Source organism: Ascaphus truei, chromosome 2, assembly GCF_040206685.1.
Source record: "Ascaphus truei isolate aAscTru1 chromosome 2, aAscTru1.hap1, whole genome shotgun sequence".
Taxonomy (NCBI): domain Eukaryota; kingdom Metazoa; phylum Chordata; class Amphibia; order Anura; family Ascaphidae; genus Ascaphus; species Ascaphus truei.
The window spans coordinates 164,466,346-164,484,794 of NC_134484.1; the positions used below are offsets into that span (position 1 = coordinate 164,466,346).

At 40.7% G+C, this 18,449-nt stretch overlaps 1 protein-coding gene across 5 annotated transcripts in view; it reads right to left on the bottom strand.

Moving 5' to 3' along the window:
• Positions 1 to 5,031: 5,031 nt before the first annotated feature.
• Positions 5,032 to 18,449, bottom strand: part of ZNF516 (zinc finger protein 516) — a 99,018-nt gene continuing 85,600 nt past the window's right edge. For all 5 annotated transcript variants that reach the window (XM_075585495.1, XM_075585497.1, XM_075585498.1 and 2 more), the window contains 4 exons: positions 15,507 to 16,943; positions 10,328 to 10,432; positions 9,241 to 9,308; positions 5,032 to 5,230 (listed from right to left, as the gene is read on the bottom strand). In XM_075585495.1, coding sequence (XP_075441610.1) covers positions 5,171 to 5,230; positions 9,241 to 9,308; positions 10,328 to 10,432; positions 15,507 to 16,943 — 1,670 coding nt within the window. In that variant the 3' untranslated portion in view covers positions 5,032 to 5,170. The remainder of the gene's footprint in view (positions 5,231 to 9,240; positions 9,309 to 10,327; positions 10,433 to 15,506; positions 16,944 to 18,449) is intronic.

Consider the following 18,449-nt stretch of genomic DNA (forward strand, 5'->3'; position numbering starts at 1 on the left):
CACCTTCGGGAGGAGACGCGAATAAACTGGAGAAAGGGCTCCAATCCCAGCGGGACTGAGGGTTCTCTTCCTCCATCCACTCTCATTCAAGTCACAGAGATATCTAGAATGAGAGTGGAAGGATGGGCTTCGGCCATGGCAAGCCCGAGCTTCCCACAAACAGGGGAGGTATGTAACAGGGGAGTTATCCCTGTTCAGGTAATGTGCCTCTAATCCAGCAGTGTGGTGGTTAACTGCTGGTAGTCAATTAACAAACACCACCTGCCTGATTAGATTGCTTAGAAAAGCCTGTCTTTTGAGACAGGAAGAGAAACTCCTTAGCTCACACCTGAGCTGAACTTGGAGACAGAGCAGGGATTGTCCTTGACTCTCACAATTTGTCTTGAGCCCTGCCAGAAGAAACAGCAGAGCTGCTTTCAAGACACAGGGGAAACTTCTAAACCTGAATGCTGACAAAACCTGAGGAAAGGTAGCAACGCAGGAATAGAGAAGATTTTCCCTCCAAACCACAAGGAACAGATAAGACTTTCATTTATGAGACTTTATATATCTGCTTATTTCATGCTATGTTTGGGGCTGGGAGACATGCTTATCTAAAGGGAGTGTGGGCTGCATACAGTAGTATTTCACTAGAAATACTCCCAAGTGAATAGAAGCTTTGTTTACCCCTTGTTTGGATGGTTTCCTGATGCTAAGGAAACAGGCGCAATAAAAGCCTTATTTAATTTCACTAATAACCAGACTCCCTTGCATACCTCTGTGAGCATCCGCCTACACCTCCCTGCTCAGAATGCATTCCTATGGTGAAGGATTACATCTACAGCACAGCACACGTGAGTACTGCACAAGTAGAGATCTGCCCCCCTCTCCAACTCCACCCCCACCCCTGACGTGACTGCGGAGCGTCGCGCTGACGTCACCATAGGGGCGTCATCAACCTGGTGTGTGGTGTGGCAGTGTTCCCCCTAGGCAGCTCATTGCTGTGCTACCAGGGACATACACCATGACGTCTGACGTCACAACGGAGCACCACGCAGGCACGCTGACATCACGTGGGCGTCGACGTCGTGGAGCTGAGAAGGGAGGGGTGAGTACCAGAGGGGGCATGTATATGTGTATATATATCTGCTGTTCACTTGTATTTGGTAGCCTACACCTTGAGAAAGGCAGTATTACTGTCGAAACGTTGGATTTCTTGGCACAATAAACCCCTTTCACTGATGATTAAGACCGTGTGCCTGATTCTTCTTCTTCACTGGATCACATTGGGACTTCAGGAGCTCCCCAGGACAGCGCACCGGCGGTTAAGTACCCCACTATCACCTATGTATTAGAGTGCGTGCACTGGCATTATTTCTTTTGACGGTCCTCTCACAAATTTCCCAAACATACATTTACAAAAATAAATTCACACTGCTGTAAAGTTTTCCAAAAAATCTACAATTTTCCAGGATAAATATGGGTACTAGTACTATACTATATATAGAATCATATACTTTTTTCCCTGAAGAGGAAACCCCATCAACACACTATTTTAGTTTTTATATTGCGCTGGCAATGTACGACAAGCTATATATAGAATGTTCCAACCATAATGAGATGCTCCTGGTAGAACTTGCATTCTACTTTTGGCAGAGGCGGAGTCCAGATCCGTCGCTCCATGGCACTTACCTGGTGTCGCTTCTTCCGTGCAGCCGCCCTCCGCCTCCAGCGTCAAATGCCGTCGCGACATCACATGGCATCTCGTTGCCATGGCAACATGACATCGTTTGACGTCACGTTACCATGGTAATGAGGTGCCATGTTATGTCGCAGCGTCATTTGACGCTGCAGAAAGAAGGAGGAAGCAGCAGGAAGGCGGAGGCGGCAGCAGGTGAGGAATTTCCCATCAGGTCCAAGAGCGCAGCCTCTGTGTATCAGGGAGGAAATTTTGGCTGCCCAAGGCCTTATGGGAAATCCGCCACTTACTTTTGGTAGATAAAGTGATGCCTATTTCGAATCGGCAATGACATCATCACAGCAAGTCCTTCATTCCAGTACTAATGTTCTACCATGCACTGTACTCTGTCTGAAGTGCCTTCACATGAATATGAATGTCTTGCATTTAGGGTTAAGCTCAATCCTCAGGACTGCTTGCATTTCAGAATGCAATTATGTACATTCATACACACGGTAAAAATTAGTTATCTTGAAGCAGCAATTACATATTTTTTTTAAAACAGCTGCAAGTATAAAAATACAGAAACACTAATTTAGTTGCTGTCACAGCACAGTCAGGACTTTGTATCTCCCTAATATTGATAGGTCAACAAAAGCAGATTTGCTTGGACTTTTGTCCTTCCTCAGCTGCGGCTGTGATAAAGAAAAAACAGTTGAAACAGAGATGGTACAGCAAAAACGAGACTGCACCTCCAGTGTAAACAATCAAACCCTTTATTGTGTAAATTACATTAGAGCGCTGTAAAAATTAACCTGTTAAAGAGTGAGAAACAGTAGATTGGTAGAGGTAGTAGGAAAATTTATGTAACAGTCCACAGATGGTTAACAGGAGTGTGTCAGGCTAAAAGTAATTTATTTTAAAAGCTGATCAAAACAGGTTGACTAAATAAATAACGAACAAAAATCATTTTAAATACTATAGCCTAGCTGATTTCTACATTAACAAATCAACACAATACTGATGATAAAAAAAAAAAAAAAAAAAGGAGAGCACAAGCTACACCACTAAAAAGGGTGGTATTGAAAGACTGTTAGGATCCACGGAGATTGTTTTTAATGCCTGTTCAATTAAGTGAATATCTTATTTCTGCACTGTACACAGCATGTAATTATCTGCAATGATTTTCCCCTACTGTTCTTCATAAAGAAACATCCACATTATAAACTTTGTTGATTAATACCCACGTAACATCAGTGACAGCCTTGCTTCCTGTCATTTGTCAGATGTTCTTGAAGACCGTGCCAACGGAAAAATGTCTTCCAATTAATTCTCATGTCAAATCATTGCATTTTATGCTGCTTAATACAACAGGATGATGTAATGTTTTCAAAGCATTGATACCCATATGCAGTAGAAGAGATAAGAAGGTAGTTGTTGTGCCCCTCTGGACTGTTACCATTTGTTTAGAATTAGGAAAAAGTGGCTTGTATCAATATATTAACTGGCGATATTTGATAGTGTAATGTTTTGTTTATTTTTTGGAAGAATACAATGGAATGTATGCATACCATGTTCCTTGAAAACACTCCCATATATCAGTGTCAACCCGATTTCACTGCCAAGATATTTTGCTCAGACAGTTGTTGGGAACACCAGCACGAAGGGGCATTATACTTTATATGCATCTTTCTATCCAGAGATGCCTCAGAGAAGGGCTAAAGCATTACCATGGCAAAAGACCTATATTTTGCCACTGGTATCAATGTACAAGAACTGATCGAAAGTTTAAAAAGATAGGATCCAGAATCAAAAAATAACTACATAAAAATTTTGTTAAAAACCAACAACAAAAAAAGACAACATACTTTCTTGCTTATTTTTTTTTTCTCTTTTAAACAAATCTGTATCAGAAGCCCACATACTACAAAAACCAAGCTATTCTTTATAGTACAAAGTAAACTGTTGCTCTTACCAGTATTAAAGGTTAGGTTCATATCTGTACATGTAAAATTATTGCTTTTTTTGAAAAATATATTTAGCATGCTAGGATTTTATTTAAACCCATTTCCTGCCTTTACAAAAGGTTACAATTAAAAAAAAAAACACACTAGTAAAGCTTTTGCGAAAACATTTTCACAGAACTTTTTCTTTCAAGGCAGCAGTAACTTTGTTGACAATGCATAAAATCATATGTGCAAAATGTGAGACTCAGAGGCATTGCTATTACACACAGTGTCACAGCAATATGGAAAGAAATATTTATATCTGTGGAATACATGTTTAGTCCCATCTGCAATGCAATGCAGCTCCCTGCTGCACTGAATGGGGTCAATTGAGTACACTGCTTGATTTCTCATCCATTTCTATGCACCACCACCACACCATAAAAAAAAAGTTGCAGCAGAAGAGGTATATAAAGCTTTTCGTCTTATTTTCCCCCACAACCTGAATGCCACCAAATATCACCAGGACACAGTAATGAGAAAAATTTAACATGCCATATTAAAAAAAAATAAAAAAATTATTAAGACCTCTCTCAAGGTGCTGACTTGAAGGTGGTTTTGCAGTGGGGAAAGGAGAATACAGCTAATCCATGCAGAGCAACTATTTTTGTTTGTAGTACAGTACTAAATTCTGCAGCTGATGTTTGGCTATTATAAAAGGAAAAATGACTTGCATAATTTCTGTCTGAGCAGGTTTAAGAAAGTAGCCCTATTATAAAAAGGTCCTGAGAGTAAAATGGAGAAGCTTTTTTTTTTTTTTTTTTCCAGATTTTTGTTTTAGTGTTCATTGAGCATAATGTAAGTGTTTCCTTGTTCTGTCCCAGAAATGATACGGCACCTTGGGAGGCATTGCCTTCACTATCAAGAGCACTGAAAACGTGATGTGGCCTCATGATTTCGACCAATGCATAATATTATATAACATTCCATTTATTGTCCCTGCGTTCACCGACATTGACCCAGTAGCAAAGACAAGTGTGGCTTTTAGCAATCAGTGGCAGATTAATCCAGAGTTTTACTTCCTACTCCTCAATTCAATCTCTGCTACTCCCTTTGCAGTCCTTTGGAGCAGATACAGTATCAGTGCTTACATTTTAACGCTGTCCACATCTCATGAAGCTGGGCCCTTTCTTCCAGTGTGTCTGAATCTCTGCTTTATTAATAGTTCTTATGCCATCACAGTATTTGCCACTTTTTAATATACAGCAAATAAGGAACCATGGGACTGACTAGCATTTCAGTTGATACAGATGTATCTTCTCTCACATCTTAATTTATTATAAAATGTTAAGAAGTGCAGATGCATCCCTTGTATGAGGGAAAGTGGAGTTTTATTATTGTCTTCACTTTAGCAAAATTGCTCCAGGGACTTGATGATTTGAAGGCAAATTTTCCAGCTGATCCTCCATGTAATTGTTGGGGTCATCACTTTGAGGTTGAAGGAGCTGCTTGTCAGGGTACTCACTGTTGTCAAAAGGTACCCGGTGTACACACTGGACATGTGTTTTTAGGTTCCCTTTCTGAGAGGCACTGTATGGACAATATCTGCATTGGAATGGTCTCTCCCCTACAAAAAGACAAGAAACAGTACTTTTATTTTCCATTGATGTAGAAGCTATTTGAGCTTACCAAAAATTCCTATCCAACCATCTTAAGATACCTTTAGTTATACAAACAGAGACCAAATACATTATAGCGGTATAAATTTCAACTCTTCCTTTTGGAAGCAAAGCATGTCAAGGTCTTTTTAATAACATTTACGATTCTGATTGTTAATAGAAAAACAACAAGATCTGAGGCCACAGTGAAGAAAAGATAAAGTAGATAGTGGAAAAAGTGATGAAATAACACTATAGCAGCACAGTGAAAACATAAAAGAAATTATAGTAAAAGAAAAGGTTGAATATGTGTCCACACAAAGAAAGACGAGAACTAAAGTACTGCTCTCACACAGATCTGTCAAAACCTTAGAGGGCTTTGTACCAATTTCCATAAATAATTACAATGTTGAAAAGAGAGTAGAGATATTTTAAAGTCAAGGAAACTGCGAGTTGAAATGTGAATAAATGTGAGCCTGAAGCTTTCGGAGATTGGTCTACAATGACATTTTGAACGTCACTGAACAATGCCATGTTCCTAAAACAACATTGCAAGATTAATGTTTAATTAATATATTAACCTTAAGCCGAGATAATCGCGAACTAAAAAAAATCATTTTGAAGACCTAAACCAAGCAGGCCAATTCTGTCTATGGCTGCATAAACAAAATAGCTCAAAGCACAGAATACATCATACATGATCTTTTTTAGCAGATTAAAAACTGACTCGTTCAGAACACCAATTCCAGGACAAATCGTGAATACATTAAAAGAAAATGACATAAAAACTGGACTTACCATCTTCAACTAGTGGTATATTAACAGCTAAGGGCATATTCAATAAGATCTGAAGTGGCCGATCGCAGTACTCCCATTCAAGTCAATTGGAGTTTTCAGCCGATCATAGCTTTGGACTTTATTGAATAAGCCCCTTAGTGTTCCTTAAAAGTATGGTGGAATGTTTGTGCAACTATAAGACTAGAAAGGATACACACAACTAGACCAGTAATTACTTCTGCAATGCACGTACAGTAAAATATACATGAACGCAAAACACTAGCGTTCTACTAGGGTGACCTACAAGATTTTTGATTGCTTATATTCTCATTTCCATATCTATGAATGAGATAAATTAGGTTGCCATTTATTTGTTCGTTGTCTCTTATTTTGATTAATGAAACACTAGTTCCAGCAAAACTATTTAAAAATAACATTTGCAATTATGAGAAATGTACTATTAATCATTGAATTAGAATAAGAAGTGAGACCACTGTGTTTCATATGCCAGTAAAATACAATCATTATAATATTAATAGCAAGCATATCCAATGAATTAAACCAGAAAGAGGGACGTGGGTAAAATATTTGTAATTCTCGAACTAGTTTTATAGTACATCGGGATACTTCTAAAATAGCCCTATATGAGTGATGTTATCTCATATCACTGGCATACAGTAATGTTGTTTTAAACGTATGTGATATGAAAAGATGTACACGACCACCAATCACCTCGGTTACTAGTAAACTGGCTTAGTTTTCAAAACTAAAAGTTAACTTTTAACATCCGTACAGGCATACCCCGTTTTACGTACACCCGCTTTACGTACACTCGCAAGTATGTACATTTATTTTTAGTTGCACCATACCCCTGTGTACGTACGCGTGCTTCGCGAGTACGGACACCAGGGGGCGGCGTGCGTGCGCACCTCTCATCAATACTGCAACCACCTTCATTGTGGTCCCTGAGTGGGAGTGCAGGTAAGCGGGAAGGGGGAACGGGGACAGATGGCAGGGGGAACGGGGAGGTCGGGAGCGTCATCAATCAGCAGCTATAGCAGTGATTCCGCCCGCCCGCACTGCAGCTCCTGGCTCTTCTCCCCTCTCCCCCTCCCCCCTGCTGCTGCTGCTGCAGACCGGAACTTTACATGTGAGCTATGGGCTACAGGGGAGGAGGAAGTGCTCTTCTACTGCATTGTGTGTGTGTGTGTGTGTGTGAGACTGAGTGTGTGTGTGTGACGGAGTGTGTGTGTGTGACTGTGTGTGTGACTGTGTGTGTGACTGACTGTGTCTCTATGGGTATGTGACTGAGTGTGGGTGGGTGACTGAGTGTGCGTGACTGAGTGAGAGAGTGCGTGACTGATTGAGAGTGCGCGAGTGTGCACGCGAGTGAGAGAGTGAGAGTGTGCGTGAGAAGGCGAGAGAGTGTGCGTGAAAAGGAGAGAGTGTGAGAAGGGGGTGAGAGAGCTGCTATACAGTACTGTCCGTCATACGCGCCTCACCTCCTTGCTTGCTCCCATTCATTGCGCTGTGGCTGCCCCTACAGGCCGCCGTAGTTGTGACTCACCAATTGACGATGATTCACCTCAGCCAATAGGGAAACAGCAGTTCGCGCATGTGCCATTCAGCACCAGCTAAACCGACTCCCTACCTGTACTAGAGCTCTGATCAAGCGGGGAAACTACATGTACAGCACATAGAGGCTGTGAATTTCATCACTGTAAGCAAAGCTGATCAAGGACCTGAGTAAGGTCGTGCGTATAGTGCCGGCGACACCGCCCAAAAACAAACACATTGCCGCCGCCGCGTGCGCTTATAGTAAGCGCGACGGCGGCAATGCGACGGAGCAGACTTTGGAGACCGGGAATATTTGATTTTTAAGGGCTGTCGCCTCATGTGACAGCCACGTTCATCCATGTTGTATCTGTCAGCACTAATAAGAAAAATCAGCTGACATTAAAGATTTTATTTCAATAAAGCCTACTGTATTTATTTTGGTTACAAATGCATTATTTACATCAGTTATGCACATATATGATGTTTGCAGTACAGTACATGCATTGTAAAGTGGTAAAAAGGTAATGCTTCACTTTAAGTACATTTTCACTTTACATACATGCGTGTTGTGCAGGCCTGATTTATAGTACTGTATTTGGTACTGGAAAAACTATAGCACACAATGCAATGTAAATAGGGGTAGTTCACCTTCTCAACATATCTTAAAACGGACAATAAAATTGCAAGGATTATGGCTGATGTATTAAGTAGGCTTTAGAAAATCACAATGGCAGCTATCTTTACTGGGCCCTGGATAAGATATTTTTAGGTCAACAACTTGAATTAAATGATTTCACAGTGAGGTTTGTGACCAGGATGAGAAAAAGCAAGAAAAAGCAATTTGTGCGAATACTAAAAAAAAAAAATTAAAAAAAATAACTTCCATAGAAACTTCGATCCAAAATCACTATAAACCTGCTATGCTTAACCTGGATCTGATCTTTTCCCCGAAATGACAAAACTGCGTGTTCTGTTAAACCGGAACGTTTCTAACACTATTGTTTAGCTACAATGCTCTTCTACGACGACAACCACAGTGAATTCAACATAGATGTGTGTTATGCTTATACTAAGACTTTTTAGATTAGTAGTAAATAGAGAAATTGAAAAAGGCATTTGTTCGGATAGGAAACACTGGACATTAGTAACAGGAAAGCACACCACCACACAGAGTCCACAGAAGCTGTGAGATCAGGAAAAGGAGTTGCTCTAAGATTTCAGCTGTAAGCAATACGTAATATACTCATCAGAAAAACACTGACTGCTTTCTCTACTGCTATATAATAATTATTCAGAAGTAAACATAAAAGTAAATGTTTTGTACACTTCTAAGTTAAGAAAAGGTTTTCAATATATGCTTAGTTTCTACAGTACGTGTGTGTGTGTGTGTGTGTGTGTGTGTGTGTGTGTGTGTGTGTGTGTGTGTGTGTGTATATACATACAGTATATATACACACAAATCTAATCGGAGGGTTTCTAGAACACATAATTCATAAAAAAGTGTAGGGTGGAGTTCAATTGAAATGCAAATATGTAAAATCCCCATAATATGAAAGGTCAGTGCTTTACCGAGGAGTATCGCTGTGCAACTTTTCTCCTCAGCAACCATAAGAAAAACCAAACACTCAATTAATTGATAACATACTTGTTTTGGGGCATCTGCGGAGGTGGTGTGAACTTCAGTACCTCGGAGTCCATTAGACTCAAATACCACTGTGGGAACAAGGGGTCTTGTTAACAGAGGAGCATTCAAGCTTTCGTTTTTTGCGTGTACATTATTGAGACTATTACAGTTTAACCACATTATAAAAAATAAAAAAAAGACACCAGCTCCTAGCCTGTGGCCAGAACATACCAATTTACTGTAACACTTACAGTGAGAGAGTGTGCTAATGGCAGCCTAAGGCCACTGCCCTTTTTAATTCTGATTTCTGTGCTGAAGAAAGCAATCACTGACAACATTAATTATCAGTGTGTGTGTAAAGGGACCCTCTTCTTGCATTACTTACCATTTGGCCTCTGTCATTTTACATTAGACTAGCTTATGTATGCATCATTCACACTTCTGAAGAGCAACCCACCAGTAAGTCTCACACTGTCATATATAACGCTTGCATGACATCTCGACACTAGCTAGTTCAAACTGTAATACGCACAAGAGGAAATTAGTTAATTTAATGTTAGAAAGTCTGTAAAGGATTTTAATCATGTTTCATTAACAACTGACCAGCCTAAAGAAAATACTTTCTTGTATTTAAAAAAAAAAAAAAAAATTATATATATATATATATATATATATAAATGACAGAGTTGATGATGTAAAACAATGGTTAATGGTATGCAGAAATGAACAGGTTTATTTCAGTGTGCTTGTGGCAAAGGAAATCACTTGCGTTTTCTTTTTTTTATAGTTACTATAATTTCTAGTTAACCTGTTCATCCTTTTGAGACATTTATTTTGTAGATTGCTCCAGATGCCAGGGGCCAACGTCTGCTATAGCTCTGTGGACATTAACTCACTGCTAGCCGGAACAAACTAACTCAGCATTCCAACATTAAATAGTAAATCCAATCTGACAAGTAGGAGCACAAAAATGTAAATACTGAGATCAGGCCAAGGAGAGAGAGAAAACAAACATTTGTTATCAAACAGCTTATATTTACAAAATCAGATTGGAAATGATCGATTGCTCTTAGAACTTAAAATATTACAGAATGGGAGGGAAATGTACCTGTATGGGACCTCATATGGGTTCTTAAGTGGCTCGGCTGGCTAAAAGATTTTCCACACTCAATGCAAACATAATCTCCTTGGCGTGCCTGTGTCCTAAGCATTCCTGTGGTTGGCAAAGAGTAAGGGAAAGGAGAAGGAAAAAAAAAAAGAAGAAGTTGAGAAGAAAACATTATGCTAGAAGAAAACATCATTAGTATGTCTAATGTGTCATTATGTGAGGCTACCTTCAGGCCCTAGATGACAACTGTCAGCCTTCATCTATGCTGGGGATGACAGGCCAGGCACACACAGGACTGTGAGAATGCATAAATTACATTGAATTAAAAAACGCTCCCCGTGATGTGCCCGCACCAGGACTGGCATGTCAGGTGTGCGCTTTTCAGAGCAGCTGGATCCACTTTTCAGCCATCATCCAGCTTTGTCAAGCAGTGTATCAAGCAAATCAAAGTGACTCCAGCGTGCCAGAGACAAGTCACATGGATAATAGGAAATGAGTAGAACCAGAGACTGCCTGTCCCCCCTGGGCTGATGTACCTTGGAGACAAATGCAGAGTGAGTGGAGCCATCACAGACTGATCAAACCTTTAGCCCATACCTACCTGCCTGCTGGTGCTGCTTTGACCCGAGACCTCGAAGGCACAGACTAAAGACATCTGAGAATGAGAGTGTCATTCTGGACATTTTGAGACAGTAGGAGCAAAACAGCCGTCTCCCTGCCTTTGGTAAACATGTTTTCTGGGCCATTAGCATTTGCGGAAACCGACTCAAACCTCTCTTTTAAAAGGTCAGTATACAACATCTGACTTAAAGGGCTAGCTGCTGTCTTTGCTGCTGATCAAGAAAGACATGCCTGACTTTTAGTTTTTGAACATCATTTGCTTTCTTTTCACCAGAATCTTTCCTGAACAAAATATGTGATGCTTCGTCTGGTTCTAACAGGTTTAAAAAGAGTTTGTATCATTTTTCAACAAAAATAAAAAAAAATGTGTAACACTTCTTAACATGTTTTACAAAGAGAAAAAAACCCCACCAAAAACAGCAGGGGGGAGTACACTCGCAGAAAAATGCAAAAGTCGGTAGAATTTCTAAAACACAAATACAGTACACACATAGGTCTATATGGCAGGAAACCTTTGGAGTGCGGAGTACTGCTTTATCGATAAGAAAACCCCCACAAACATTTATATCATAGAAAAACAATATGCCTCACAATAGTAAGTACCAACATGTGTATGCTAAGAGAACAAAATCACATGGGGGAACCAAAAGGACCCACATACGAGCAAAGAGAGTACCCGAGAGAGAATATATGAATAATCCTAGTCCGCAAGCATATCATCATTCAAAATACACCAGAAAATGTTACACAGATATCGCATATAATAAAGCATAACATTGTTGGTATCCTAAAAATATTCCTCCTGCGCATGTTATAGTTACTCATACCACGGCCTGTGACCTGAAAATATGGTGTCTGTGGACATAGAGGGGGAGCAGAGCTGTTGCAGAGAGCCGACTCCCCCTCTATGACTGCGTGCAAGTGACTCACCAACACCATATTGTCAGGTCACAGGCCTTTTAAGGATACCAGCAACCTTATGCTTGATTATATGCCATATTTTTGTTACATTTTTTCTTTTTTTCATTTTTCTTTTGCTTGTTGTCTAGGATTATTCATATATACTCTCTCCCCGTGTGTACGCAGGTACTCTTTTGGCTCATATGTGGGTCCTTCTGGTTCCCCCATGGGATTTTGTTCTCTCCAGCATAAACACGTTGGTACTTACTATTGTGATGCATATTGTTTTTTTGGGACCTAGCCATGAGTCTAGGCTATTGAAACATTTGATTTGAAATTAGTTTTAAGGTTCATCTTAAAGGTGGGGGAAGAAGGTGCTTGGTGTATATCGAGTGTGAGGGAGTTCCACAGGTAAGGGTCAGTGAGGAAAAAAGGTTTAAGGCAAGAGAGACCAGTACAGGTGAAAGGAGTGGAAAGGAGACAATTATGGGAAGAGAGCAGGAGATGAGCAGGGGCGTAACTAGAGATCAAAGCCGATATGTTGGGGAGGGGCAGATCAGTGGAGAGCCTTGAAGACAAGGAGAACTTTGCAGCTTATGTGAAACTTGATGGGAAGCCAGAAGAGGGATTTAAGGAGGAGATGAGCAGACACTGTTTTGGGAGAAAGTGAAATTCTTCTAGCAGCAGAATTTTGGATAGTTTGCAAAGGAGAAAGTTGTGAGGCAAAGAGGCCTGTTAGCAGCAGGTTACAATAATCCAGAGAGGAAAGGATAAGAGCATGCATTAGAGTTTTATTTAGAAGTAGCTTGACATGGAAAGGGTGGATCTTGGCAATATTACGAAGGAAGAAGCGACAAAATGTAGCCATGCAGTGAATTTGAATGGAGAATGAAAGGAAGGAGTCAAATGTTACACGTAGGCAATGTGCTTTGGCAACAGGATGGATGACAGTGCCATTTACTGTGATTGAGAAGAGGAATATTAGGCCACACTTTGGGGGAAATATGAAGAGTTCAGTTTTAGACATATAACGTTTAAGGCTGCAGAGAGCAATTCATGAGACAGACTTGAGGACTGGATTCAAGTGTGAGGGTAGGGGGGTGAATAGATATATCTGCAGAGAGATATACCAAAGGCCAAAGCAGTTGATGAGGTCACCAAGTGATAGTGTGTGGAGAGAAAAAGAGAGGTCCTAGAGCAGAACCCTGAGGTACACCAAAAGACAAATAAACATGAGATGTTAGCAACAGAGACTAAAAACGTGTGATGGGGGAGGTAAGATGAGAACCAGAATAGAGCTTTGTTGCGGATACCATGGGAGTTTAGAATATGAAGGAGAAGAGGTGACAGACAGTATCAAAGGCAGCAGAGAGATCGAGCAGGATTAGTAGGGAAAAATGACCATGTCATTTTGCTTTATGTAGATCATTGGCTACTTTAGTGAGTCAGTCTCTACTGAGTGAGCTGTACGAAAGTCAGATTGTGAAGAATCCATGAGTGCATAGGAATTAAGAAAGTTGATCATACGGGAGAACACGAGATGTTCTAGCAGTTTTGAAAGGAAAAGGCAGGAGGGATACAGGGCTGTAGTTAGTAAGGCATGTAGGGTCTTTGGTGTTTTTCAGAATAGGTGTGACCACCGCATGCTTAAAGGAGAAGAATGTGCTAGAAGATAGGAAGGAATTGAAGATATTGGTGAGAGTGGGGACTAAGACAGGAGTAAGGGTTCTGATAAGGTGTGAAGGGATAGCATTCAGAGTATGAATGTGGTAGTGGGAGAAGAGCGAAGCATCTTAGAAACTTCCAACTCTGTAACAAGGAAAAATGAGTCAAGAGTGGAAGCAAGGTAGGTAGAAGCAAAGAGAAGAGTGAAGGGACAGAAGGAATCTCATTATGGATAGCATCCACGTTAGAAATCGGTTTATTATATTAAAATGTATGAATGAGAATGCATATCAAGACAAATGAATGAAAATATGTTTTAAGGTTTAGAATTCAAATTAAGCCAAAATAGATAAATAGCGGTTAAGATTAAATACATAACAGATGTTAGAGGTTGTTTTAGGGATAGAATTTCATGCCTAGTCTGAAGTGCGTAAAGTTCTTTGTTAAAGAAAGACCACAAGGAGAATGGGGGCGGAGTAAGTGATCAATAAATACAGTTGTATCTTGATTCAGCTCTCTCTCTCTGCAAGAAACATCTAAGTAACATGTGAGGGACAAAAGGTGTCTCTCCCTCTCTTTGTTCTTATCATTACCATCAGGGAGAAAGAGCACGTTATCATCATTGATTGAACTTCCATCTGTAAATAATACTATAAGAATAAATTATAACTTTGTCTGCTGAACAACGGTTGTGTAAAGTATTAGAATCTTTATGAACAAAGAATAAAGTAGAATTATTCTAACAATCCACCTTGCCTTTAACGTGGTCAGCAAAGGCATGAGAAGTGAAGGAGGGATGGGAAGTGGGAGGAGGAGGTTGGGGGTGGAAGTCAAATACAGAGACAAGACGGCATGGATTTGTGAGTGTTGATCAGTGAAGAAAAGTACTGTTGTTTGGCCTTAGGCTAAGGCCCCGCTCCCTCAGGCAGCACGCTGAGAGGCACAGACCGCTATCTGCGGTCTGTAGGGAGCGGGGGCTGGAGCGGGGGGGCGTGGTTTGAGCGGGGGGGTCCGTCCGTTCGTACCCCCCTCCGGTGTGCAGGAGCCCGGAGGCCAGACTCTCTCCTCCTGAATGAAACTTGAGCCGGCAAAAAAAAAAAAAAAAACCGTGACACACAGCTCAACAGGCCGCCTCCCTACGAGCTCCTTCCCTGCTCCCCTGCTTACCTCCTCATTGGCTCACACGCGCACCACGTGACGCGTCAACGCTCCAGAACACCTTCTTCTGGTAGCGCTGGCCGGCTGACGCGTCACAGCACGTAGTGAGCCACGGAGGGAGGAGGCAGCGGGGACCAACAGAGTGCAGGTAAGGGGCTGGTGGCGCACGCGCCCCCGGACGCAGCGGGACCAAGGCCTTAGAGAGAGGAGAGTTAAAACAGGAGAGGAGAAATGTATAGTTCAGAAAATAATCTATTTTCTTTTAGTCAGGATGGGAACCCCAGTGGTCCCCAGAACTCAACTTCGTTAATTTTAGCTCAAGGGACCCCTTGGCTCCTGAGATACATACTGGTAAAAGGTTGTATGTTCCTATCTCTTTCAGGGGAAACAAAATGGTAGCTTAAACATCCTGCATCACGCAGGCATATAGGAAGCCAGTCATCCATTACAGCTTCCTATTGGTCCATGGCACCAACATACTAGTACATATCTGGGGGATCAGGGGGCCCCAAAACTGTAATGAACACAGTTCAAATGATACACAACTTTGGCCTCAAGTATCACATAAAAGTAAAGCATAGAAAATATGACAATTATGTTGTATACAAGTCTCCTCACTGTACAGCGACATCGTACACAAGCACAATAAAAGAATCATAGAGGCGCACCAAGTGCACACAAGAACACTGACATTATTAGCAGAACACCTAAATTGCATCTCAGACAAAGCTAAATACAAACTAAGAAGTTATATGCATAAAAGTACAAAGAACTTATGTTAAAAAAAAAAAAAGTTGGTTTAATTAAGCACATATTTAATGGAAAAAATAACTACCTGCATTATCCAGGTTATTGCTATTGGCGCCCCAACTTTGGTACAGTGTAGCAAGGTCCTTTGGAATGTAGGTCTTAAAGATATTTAAAATGTCCATTCGTTTTTCATGGCTCTCGGATGCTGCCTCTTGTTTGACTGATTGGAAAGGTGGTGGAGCACCTGCTGAACTGGGTGGCGTATGCAATATAGGGCTTGTCTTGGCTCCTGCACCACAGTTAGACAATGTCCCTAGTTCATTAATAATGCCCTTGCCCTGAGATTCCCGCTGAGGCACAGAAGAAGTCTCCTGTTTAGTATGTGGTTCTACTTTGTGAAATGAAAATTGTGGCTGTTGTAAAGAGAATTTGGTTTTAATGGTGTCAGTCGGAGACAGTTTACTTGGAGATGCAAAACTAGGTCCTCCTTGGGGCAGCATATATTTCTCCACTTGCTTACTACTAGAGGGTTGCAAAGTTTGTCTTGATACTGATGTCTGAGCAGGCGTATTGTTTCTGGTGAAGCTTCCGGCTTGAACCAGTTTTGGGCTCACTTCAAATTTAGATTTTAAAGGCGGCTGCTGAACTGCTAAACTGTATTGCTCCTGTGTAGGTGGCAACTTGGGCTGCCTCTGCATGTCAATGTTTGTTGTTCTAGGCCCACCTCGTGAGTTGTCACGCACCTGAGATCCACTTGTTGCCTTAGAGACATTTCCTAAAGTTGATGAATTGCCTTTGGATGCATGAGACCCACCTGGCATCTGAGTACGTGTGAACCTGGCAATGGGTAAAGGTTGACATTCTTTACCTGCAAGTGCTGGAGGTGGACCCGTACGCCCATTTCGTGCTAAGAAAAGCAGGTTATTTTTTAAGTTTTTGAACCCATTTTGTTGGATCCATTGAGGAGCCATAGAGTTACAGCTAACTTTGTGCCAAATTCTTTTGTGCATCCACAGAACTTCTGGATAGTAAGTCTTGTGACTACAGTAGGGACACTGGTGAACAATCAAGGCTGCCTGCAGTGCAGAGATCGAACTTTTACTGCATGAGTCATCCCGGCTCGATTTTTCACTTAGATCTAGTGGAGCCATCTCTTGTTTTCCAATACCACTGTTTCTTTCTAATCCCGAATGTTCCTTGAGCAACTCATGTGCCATTCCATTTGAATTATGTTGCGTCATAGAAAATGCACTGCTATTTTGGGTATGTTTGCCAGAACTATGAGGGTCTTTGCTGTAATTGAATGCTGGTATTTTTATATCAGAAGAAAATTCAGATTTCACAAAAGAAAATTCAGCATGTTTATCAGAGACTAAGGCAGGGGAAGTCTGCAGTTCTACTTTACATTTACTAGCTTCACAATTGCTGGTGTCATCAGAGCTGAAGTTACGGTGATGGTTTACAGTAGATATCTGCATGGGCACATCTTCTCCAGAAAAGTTGCGTTGGTATTGTTTCATTCCTGAAAATATAAAAAGGTAAACTATTACCGAAAGTCAGAACCAAGAAAGTTTTAATATGCAAAAAAGGTCAAGCAAGTAAAAGGCCTTAATAGCCACACACTTCCACCAAGGTGTTAGCAAAATACATGTTGTGGCATCTTCTGAGGATGGAATATGGGAGTGTAATGGGATCTAGTCAATATTGCTGCTATGTTGTGTCACATCTGAATAACTCATGACATACTATTCCTGGCACCTTTTCTTCCCTCTCCTTTTTACCACCATGTCAGAAGGTGAAATGCATCGGTTTAATAATCTGCAGCTACCATCGCAAACACAAAAACGTATTCGAAAAATAAAACCGAGTTGGCAAACCAACAATACTGCAGATTGCTTCCCTGCCAAATACTCCTGGAAATAAATGAAACACTTCCATTTCTACCTTTGTTACTACCACAAGTCACATTGAGTAGTAATCCTGATATTTGTACCTGTGTTTTTGCCATAAAATGAAGTTGTCAGCATACCATGTGTATGGACCACACGGATTTCGGATAGAAAATGTGTATTCTGTCTATTTTGTCTTTCTACATCTCACCTTGTGGTGACAGAAAACATAAGGAATTACAGCAAAGGTGCAAGATATAATAATTAATAACTTGTTGAAAAGTACCCGATACCAAGGAATTCCTTCCTGTACATGTCATGTGTAAGTGATATCTATGCAGTGATCAAAATATTACATACCAAGATGGATGCTGTCACAGCAACTTATACATTTCAACACTTTGCACACACAAAGAAAGCTATTAACCACAGATTAAGAATAATCATGTCCCAAAATGTATTTTGTGTATGTGGTAGAAGAAAATGGCTTATGTGAAGGTTGATAACGTTAAGCATAACAAAATCGTTGCACTAAGACATTTCCGTATTTTTTTTTTTAACATCACATTTCCTTTTTCAGACTTAATGAGGAAAAGATTGAAACATCATCGATATAGCTTGCATTCAGCTTGTATATCTGTCTTCTTTCTTCCTATATTGAAGCCATAATAAAAAATTAAAAAACGTTTACAGTATGTATTACTAAGCTTTTCAGACAGACACAGAAGGGGCAGAACCAGAAGATACAGAAGGGGAATTTCACAAAATCACTAAAGCAGTCATTCAAGTCAGTGCCAGTTACTGGGTGAGTGAGTGATGCTCCCTCCCAGAGTCCGATATCTCTGCACTAATTACACACAAAACACCTTTCTGATGCAACCCTTAACCTGAACGCACACCTTTCTCCACAGCAATACACAGAGGACACAATATACAACATCTAGAATCTGAAGAGCAGAACATCTAGTTCTAGTAGAATCCCATGCAGCACTTCATGGGGATCAGTGGAGAGATTCTTCCAGGATCGGTATAGAATAGTCTGTATGTGCTGATCCACAAACCAGTGGTTGAGAGAGCCACTGATATACAATACACATTATATGGCACAAGCTTCGGTGTCTGTAGAATGGTAACCACAA